At 37.5% G+C, this 9,365-nt stretch overlaps 1 protein-coding gene and 1 long non-coding RNA gene across 2 annotated transcripts; one reads left to right on the plus strand and one right to left on the minus strand.

The window, feature by feature from the left end:
- Nucleotides 1–465: 465 nt before the first annotated feature.
- LOC103935674 (laccase-5-like) lies at nucleotides 466–1,261 on the plus strand. Its single transcript, XM_009345475.2, has 2 exons — nucleotides 466–823; nucleotides 960–1,261. Exons 1-2 carry the CDS (start codon nucleotides 466–468, stop codon nucleotides 1,259–1,261), a joined length of 660 nt encoding a protein of 219 aa, XP_009343750.1.
- Nucleotides 1,262–6,853: 5,592 nt separating this feature from the next.
- LOC125479430 lies at nucleotides 6,854–8,929 on the minus strand. The gene is made up of 3 exons (XR_007260011.1): nucleotides 8,829–8,929; nucleotides 8,669–8,757; nucleotides 6,854–6,938 (listed from the first exon to the last, which is right to left on the minus strand). It is a non-coding gene; the product is annotated as an uncharacterized LOC125479430 (long non-coding RNA).
- Between the last annotated feature and the right edge of the window lie 436 nt (nucleotides 8,930–9,365).

Here is a 9,365-nt window from a genome sequence, read left to right on the forward strand (position 1 = left end):
ATTTTCTTAGACTTTTGTTGCTCTCGGTTCAGACTTGAGCGCTATCGAGTAGAAGAATTTGTGGAAGAATGTTCATTTAGTCTACTCAACTTACTTAGAATTAGGCAACTTAAATGAGACAAGCAAGATTTTTGTGATGAGTTGATGCAATGTACTTGTTAACTGGTTTCCTTCAATTTTTCTTAGTTATACGAGCTAGTGGTGCAACCCAGAGGTCCTTTATATGGTGTTGTAGATTTTTGATCAAATTCTGGTAGAAAGTGTAATTCTTACTGTTGGGTGTTCACTATTTGCCTACATATTTCTTGTCGTCAAAGTCACCAACAGAGCTCAATACAACGTCACCATCCACTGGTAACTAACAACATGTTTCTTATGTTGTCTAACAGTTACATAAGAAATTAAAAATTATCTACTCTTCACTTTCTCATAAAAAATAAACATTTCATGCATAGGATTAGGCAAATGAGAACTAGATGGGCAGATGGGCCAGAATTTGTGACTCAGTGCCCAATTAGGCCAGGAGGGAGCTACACCTACCGCTTTACAATTCAAGGGCAAGAAGGTACTCTGTGGTGGCATGCTCACAGCTCATGGCTTAGAGCCACCGTTTATGAAGCACTCATCATTCATCCTAAACAAGGAGACTCCTACCCCTTCACGAAATCGAAAAGAGAAACAACCCTTCTTCTCGGTGAATGGTGGAATGCTAACCCTATCGATGTCTTCAGGCAGACGATGATGACAGGAGGAGCTCCAAATGTTTCTGATGCATACACCATCAATGGTCAACCTGGTGATCTTTACAACTACTCAAGCCAAGGTACCATAATTGCAATTCTATCCTTGATAAAACATTATGATATTGATGTAACAACTAAGTTTAACAATCCACGCACATAAAATGTGTTTAAACTTACCCGGTAATTAATAATTTTTATTATGATTTCTGTATGCAGACACTGTCATAGTTCCTATAGACTCTAGCAAGACGAACCTCAACCAACCTCTTTTCTTCTCCGTAGCCAACCATAAGCTCACCGTTGTTAGAGCTGATACCTCCTACACCAAACATTTCACTACCACGGTTCTCATGTTAGGGCCTGGGCAGACCACTGATGTTTTAATCACCGGTGACCAGTCACCAGCCCGGTACTACTTGGCGGCAAGTGCTTATTTCAACGCGCAAAATGCAGCATTCGACAACACCACCACCACCGCCATTCTTGATTACAAGTCTGCCCCTTGCAGCCCCAATTAACAGCCTCTTAGCATGCTCCACCACCGATTTCCCTATTGGGTGTTCACTATTTGCCTACATATTTCTCAAATAGAGGAATGTTAGCATGAATGACAAAACAATTTTACGATAGCATAAACAGTGATTTATCTCATCCTAACTACTCTACAAACACTAACATTTTTAATGCAACTACGCAAATGAAGCTTTTAATGTACAAATTTGAAATATAAGCACCAACCTCTGTGGCAATAGAGACAACACAAAACTCCTCCATTGAGTAATTGGAGACGACCACTGCATTGACTACCATTTCCCAACTGTCAGAGTCCCTGTTTTATCAAAGCACCAACCTCTATGCTAAAAAATGTCAGTAAACGTCCAGACATCAATAAAGTGTCAAATGCCAAAAATGTATCAACCTTCATGACTTAGGTACCATTTGTTCAACTTTTAATTTTAGAAAGGAAAAAAAAAAAAACAAAAAGAACGAAACAGTTATTAGCCTTGTTATCAAAAAAGGAGTTGGGGAGAACTCTCCCTTAGTGAGAGCTGTTATCAACAAGAAAAGGATCTAAAACTTGGCGAGTATGGCTTGCTGACATGGACAAAGTGCATATAGCCACCAATCGTCCAGAACCAAAGAGTCATATGAGACAGATTCCAACTATGAAATGATTGTTGCATATTCAATCCCAATACATACATAAAGAACATCCTTCATACTCAATCACATAGATTGCATTTAGTTTTATGTCAAGAGCCTAAACGTTGACAGAACGGAGGCAGAGCGTTTCACTGGTCAGAAATGAAGTGCATAACTTGTTATATTACAGAACATCAACATAAACTATGTTGGTAGCATAGGTCATAATACAAAATGACCAGACCAATATGAGGAGAGCAACTTCATAACAAAGGAAAGACGAGAAAACGGACTACACTTGCACCCTCAGACATATGGATAGTATCTAATCAGTAATTGTCTTTTCCTAATACCAAAACAAACAGGTTTTCGACATCCTCGGAAGGAAAAGTAAGTAGGAACAAGTATAATGAAGCTACACCAGCAAAAAAACATGAAAATAAAATGCATGAAAAGTTGAAAACCCATATTCTGAATTGAAAAGCAATTTGTTTCCCAGGATAAGGTGGTCTTACCTTATGAGCCTTTTTGAGTGCATTTCCATCCATGATAAGAACACCTTGCCAAGCACCTTCCCTGTTGCAACCATTACTGCCGTAGGGGTTGCTAGTCCCATGGCAAAAGGGCAAGCAACCACTAATACTGAGATATCGAATTGTAATGCCAGCTGAAATTTATCCATGCCTTTTCGTATCTAGTTTTCTAGAAAAAAACCAAGTTCTCCAGGGATGAACCATCCAAGCCATGTCAAAAATGCAACAATGACAACTTGATGTAGGAAGAAAAAAAAAATCAATCATGCAATTGAAAATTTGTCATAATACGTGGTGTACTTTGCCTCCAGCTACCAATTACCCAATTTGTCAAGCAACAAAATTCAACTTTAAACAAAATATGATTTTTGAGGCAAAAAAAAAAATACGCGAAAGTTATTGGATAAAAAGCTCAAAATCGAAAAACTGGGCAAAAGGAAAGGAAAGAAGCCAAAGACATATAAGAGAAACGAAATGACGAGAAACCTTAAAAAACAATAAGAAGAAAAGCAACGCCTAGAATATAGGGTATTGATTTTTTACATTAATAATGGCATTTTCATTAAGAAAAAGCATATCCTGCTGACAGTCAGATACAACTTCGCCAAAACATCATATGTCTTCCCTTTAACCAGAACTTCTAAGTACTTTCCCAAGAGTATATCAACATAGAACTAGTTTCAAAGAAATCTTGCCCTTCAAATTTATCCAAAGCATATGCTTACACAAGTGGAATATATTCACAGTTTTTTTGAAATTTCAGCATCAAAATAACGCAATTTTCAAATGCAACTAAGAGTAAAACAAAAAGAAAGCTAACATAAAACATACAACTTACATGATATCTTTATCTTTATAGAACAGAGACGATCAGACGATTTGTTGGGAATATTAGTGTGGTAGATGAGAAGCGGTGTTAAACCTTCAGCCTCCTGCTTTTTCCTTTACAAGTTTAAATTAATCCTCATCCGAACTACAATAATAACTCTCGCTATCCTCACTACTATCATTTCCGGATTCCCATTCATCCTCATCTTCGTTTGCCTCTCCCGGTGCATTGTATTGAGGCAGATCACCAAGGTCAATTGATATTTCGAATTCGGGAACTCCATGTACGTCAAATGGTTCTTGGACAATATTAGTATCCCGGAGTGTTTCTTCACCAATTTCTATCGAAGATGATAACTGTTGGTCAACGACGTTGTCATCGTTGTCATCATGATCTAGTTCCCGAATATCATATAGCCATCTTTGATCAATCTTCTGAACAACTTTCCAACCATTGCTAGTTTTAGGGTCGTCTAGATAGAATATTTGTTTCGCCATAGTTGCCAAAATGTAAGGGTCTTCATAGTACCAATGTCTCGTAGTGTTTACTGATAGTAAACCATGATCTCGCTTAACATTTGTTCGGTTATGTGGGTTAGTATCAAACCAAAGACACTTAAACAATATCACTTGACACCTATTTTTGTTAAGCAATTGTACTACACTAGTTAGTTTGCCATAAAAATCAATGTCTTCACTGTCGCCCGCACTCGGGACATGGACACCACTATTTTGAGTAGACACCTTGTCATCACGTGTTGCCCCCAAGAACTTGATCCCGTTGACATGACAACCCGAGAACAATTCAACATGAAGTGGTCCTCTCGCCAAGTTATATAATTCTTCATCGTAAGAGGGTGAATTCAATTCCTTCAATTTGTTCATCTAATATAACATATACAAAAAGTTAACTTGTTAGTATAACCAAATTTAAAGACAGGCATGAACAAGTTGGAAAATATGCTCAACTCAAACCACATACAACTTACATGTGTGTAAAACCACGAAGGAAACAAGTCACGGTGCTTCTTGGCATATAAATGTGAAAGATGTTCCCGCTTCATCAACAGTTCATGCTCTTCAAGGTATGTCAAAGCCTCGTCACAATTGTTGAATATGAACCAATGCGCTATCTCCATGTCATTTTTGGTAAACGATTCGCCTTTTACAGGATCGCCGAATGGTCGTGCAATTGGGGCAAAAACAGACAGTTTCTCTTTTCTGACACCACCGTCATTATTGTGTTGAGGACGATTGAAAGTTGTCTTAACATCTTGAAGATACATTGCACAAAAAGTAAGTGACTCATATGCGACCCATGCCTCCACCAGTGATCCTTCGGGCTATGCCCTGTTTCGAACACACTTTTTCAACTCACCAAGATATCTGCACAAATAAAAGGTATGCTACAAATTATTCAAAGCATTTGTTGATCATGAATATATATATATATATGAGCTTAATTAAGTACCTTTCTATTGGATACATCCATCGACAGTTCACTGGTCTGGCAAGCAATGCCTCATCTGGCAAGTGAATCATCACGTGAATCATACTTGTAAAGAAAGTTGGGGGAAATATCTGTTCAAATTTGCATAAGACGTTCACAATATCGTCCTGCAATTGTCTAACATCCGACTTCCGCAAACACCTTGCAGTCAACTGGGAAAAAAATCTCGACAACAACACGATTGGTTTCACCACATCAAGAGGCAATAAGTGTCGAATACCAACCGGAAGAAGGCGTTGGAGTATCACATGACAGTCATGACTCTTCATGTTTGAAAATTTACAACCCTTCACGTTCACGCAACGCGAGATATTGGAAGCATACCCATCCGGAAACTTTACAGAAGAAATAAAGTTGAAAAACTCTTTCTTCCCATTCGGTTTAACTGTAAAAAAAGGATGGCCTTTCTTCAATGTACAACCGACTCTCTGCATCCATAAGGATGACATAATGCCCATTCGTTCCAAATCGAGGCGAGCTTCGATTATGTCTTTTGTTTTTCCTTCAATGTCTAGAATTGTCCCCACCAAAGTATCAAACACATTTTTCTCAATATGCATAACATCTAGGTTGTGTCTCAATTTTAACTTTGACCAGTATGAGAGCTTAAATAACATACTCTTGTGCATCCAGTTCAAATGTGTAGTTGGTCTGGACTTATTGACCCTTTTGCCGAAATTACCAAATTCCAAACGATTTAACTAATCCAAAATCTCATCTCCAGACCATTATCTTGGTCTTAGCTGGGTCTCTTTTGTGTCGTGGAGGGCTTTATCATTCTGACGCCACTCGTTGTCCCAAGGGAGCCATCTACGATGACCAAGATAACAAACTTTTCTCGCATGCCAAGACGATGTTACGTTCTCCTTGCATATTGGACATGCCAAATAAGCCTTAGTCATCCACCCAGAAACCATTGCATACGCTGGAAAATCGTTTACTGTCCACATAACTGCCGCTCGCATGGTGAACATCTGCCCAGTATACTTATCGTATGTACGAACATCGTTTTCCCATAAATCTTTTAGCTCATCAACCAACGGCCACAAATAAACATCAATGGACTTTCCTGGATCTTCGCTAATTAATAGAGTCAACATCATGTATTTTTTTTCATGCACTTCCAAGGCGGCAGATTATAAGGAAACACGACGACCGGCCAAGTGCTGTGGATTTGGTTTAAAACCCCAAACGGATTAAATCCACCGGTGGCAAGTCCCAATCTAACGTTGTGCGGGTCAGCTGCAAAATCAGGGTACATCCAATCAAATTCTTTCCATGCCTCTGCATCTGCAGGATGCCTTATAACATCGTCATTTACCCGTCCTTCTTTATGCCATCTCATATCGGTAGCTGTATGCATCGACATGTACAATCGTTGCAACCTAGGCTTCAATGGAAGATAACACATTACTTTTTGTGGAATCTTGGTCTTTCTATTCTGTGATGTCATTTTAAACCTCGGCTCATTGCAGATAGGGCATTTATCCAACTGTTTGTTCTCCTTATAAAACAATATACAATTATTTACACATGCGTGAATTTTTTCATACCCCATTCCGAGACCCTTCAACACTTTTTAGGCACTTTTATGATCTTCAGGTAAACAATTCTCCTTTGGAAGCATCCTCTTGATAACTCCCAAAAAGTAATCAAAACACTTGTTTGTGATCTTGCCATGCATTAACTCCACAATTGCTGTGAACACCGAAATGTTCTCGCAACCCGAATATAATTCTTGCTTGGCATTTTTCAATAGTTTTTCATAGTTTTTAAATGCCTCACTGTCCATGGTTGGACGGTCTTCATCTCCCCCTTCCTGATTGGTGTTGCTCAAGGCGTATGGATAAACGTCATTTACAATATTCATAACTTGTTCACTAGGATCCACATTAGATTCAACAGTCTCCACTCGTGTCACATATGAAGACAAAGCTTGGTCTAATCGTTCTCCATGATGATACCAAGTAGTATAGGTCTCCATCATCCCATTTCTTACTAAATGAAATCGAACATTTTCGAATGTCTCCCACATTGAGTTGTTACACCTCCTACACGGACATCGGATATGAGTTGAACCTTGGCTGTGTCTAATGGCGAATTTAGTGAACTCTTCTATTCCATCCAAGTACTCAACATCACATCTATTATGATTATGTATCCACTGTCTGTCCATTTTGTCTGCAACCCCAATAAAAGTACAAGAGTTACAACAACTTCAACTACTGTATTGTCACCTTATTCCTCCGGTAAAGGCCTTATCCCATTTAGGAATGCATAGTTATGTGCCGTAATTTACGATTCCAATGGATTAAATTTCGACGTGGGCTAATTTCGGCAACATCTCCTTACAGTTCTTCAAGTGCACGCCGTAGATACATAATATCCACCATGTACTCGAAGAACAACAGGAAATGTTACCAAAATTTCCACTATCGAAACCTAATCTGTGAACCGCAAACTACAACACATAACTATGCATTCCCAAACTGTCCATAAAATGGGACAATTTAAGAATTAATTGGACCGCAGTCATGCTGTTGGATCCATACATGAAATCCAACTAATTCTCAAATAGGAAACTAAGCTTTTCTTGACAAAAGTGTATGAAGTTAAGTAGTATTAATTTCGTACAACACAAAACAATTTTGTACGTGATGTACAAAAATTTGTGCATACAAATAAATTAAATCCCAATAATTACTAAAGCTAAATAAAATAGATAAAATTAATAAAGATCAATTACAAATTCAATCCCAAAAAACTCTAACATGACCAAAAAAGGGCATAGCATGCAGGCAAAAGTACACAATAACAAGTATAAGGAATCTGAAGTTAGTTGCTCAAAAATTGGTGTTCATATGTGATCAGGGGAAATAATATAGCTATATAAAATAGGTTAAAATGAAAACCAAACTCTTGACCGAAATTTTAGATCTTTACAATCTTCCTTAAAATATTGCTTTTGCTTTTATATTTTTATGGTAATTTAAAAAATTTCCTATCCATGAGGATTAAAAGCTCCTTTGCACCATTAATAGATTCCGTAAATCTTCATAGAGGGCATGATATGATATGCTATAAACTGTAAAGATGAAAGGCTTGTTCATAAATTTCCAAAGAGTGTCCTGTTTGTCGACCCTTCTTGTTTCATATATCGAACTAGACAGCTATTTTATAATGTCAGTTTTGATTTATCAGTAGCCCAGTGATCATTTCGTTTAATTCAGATTGTTTGTTCATGTAATGGTATTCGACAGGTAGATTTTCTTGTGGGACACTAATATCTGTCATATGTGTGATTTTCTTGTTGGTGAAGATGCGAACCTAAAGGACGAGAAACTTTGAAACCCTTAAATCCCGCATAGGCTATGACTGGGTAGATTTAGAGTGCTTAAGTAAGTCGTATAATGTTTATATCCATTATTTGTGCCTTTTGTGAATAAGCTTTTAGCTGTTTAGTGGTTGCTTAGTTTTATTTGTTTCTGTGCATTATGTGTTCTAGGTCCTTAAGTATGTCATGCTATTGTTTTTTGTTTAATTCAGTTACACAAACTCAAAAGAGCCCATTTTGTGCAATCACCTTAATTTACCAGACTTTTTCAAATGAATTTAATTTATGATGATTTGAAGTAAACGTCATTTTAATTTCCAGTGTTGGTAGATTCGCACAAGACATGTATGCTTGTATTAGGCTATAAAATGAAAAGTTTTCCCTTCGTTCAATTTCACGTTTTTGCTCACGTTTTAATCTCTCTTCCTTGCATTGCCTCTCACGCATCAACCTCTCTTTTCTTTTCGTCTCTCAAGTTTTTCCATTTCCTTGTTTTATAAACAGAAAAATCAAAATATCAGCATATTAATTGCTATATATGCTTCAGAAAAAATTGTTTAGGACTTAAAAATAGAACCTTTCTCCTCATAATTTCTTGTTTCTCCAGCTCCTTGCGGATCCGCAACTCATGAGCTTCAACTTCTTTAGCGATTCTCGCTTCTTCACCTACAAGATGCAACTGGTTAAGTCCTTGGTTGACAAAATATACTATACTAAAGTTAACTGAACAAGTATACCTTGCGTTTCCTCTCAATTCTCAGGATAGAGTCATTAATTTGGCCTTCAGATAATACGTTAGAGTTTTCTAGTGCAGGTGCAACAACAGGGGGATCACTAAATTGAGTATTTACCCTCACGTTAGAGAAGGAGTCCCTTTGTGCCACACTACCATCATCAATAGGAGATCAAAATTTTGAATATATTAGGAATTTACCAAACTGAGTATTTACCCTTAATCATATATGCATGATAAGAACAAAACAGATCAAAATTTTCAATATATTGGGTAATATTAACAACAATTTCAATACAATCATATATATAAAAAAATGGATGAATAACATAGATGTTTTTAAATCACCTGAGTGTGATCAGGTGGCTATGAAGGTCTGCAGGTGAGGAAGAGGGGAAGGCAGCTATGGAGCTTTTGACTTGGGTTAGAACACTGGAAAGAAAGACAAAAAGGGACATTTTCGTGTTGACTTTGCGCGACGTAGTGAACCTGCGTCGCGCAAAGTTGGAAAAAAGCGGTAAAACATCCATAGTTTGGCGCC

This window comes from the organism of the source record quoted next, unplaced genomic scaffold (genome assembly GCF_019419815.1).
Source record: "Pyrus x bretschneideri cultivar Hongxiangsu unplaced genomic scaffold, Pyrus_bretschneideri_v1 Contig29, whole genome shotgun sequence".
Taxonomy (NCBI): Eukaryota; Viridiplantae; Streptophyta; class Magnoliopsida; order Rosales; family Rosaceae; genus Pyrus; species Pyrus x bretschneideri.

What these genes read in the sequence shown, in the direction of transcription:
- LOC103935674 (XM_009345475.2), top strand. Translation starts at nt 466, where the DNA reads ATGAGAACTAGATGGGCAGATGGGCCAGAATTTGTGACTCAGTGCCCA. An exon ending in TTACAACTACTCAAGCCAAG is followed by an intron (nt 824 to 959) that starts GTACCATAATTG and finishes TTCTGTATGCAG; the next exon opens with ACACTGTCATAGTTCCTATA.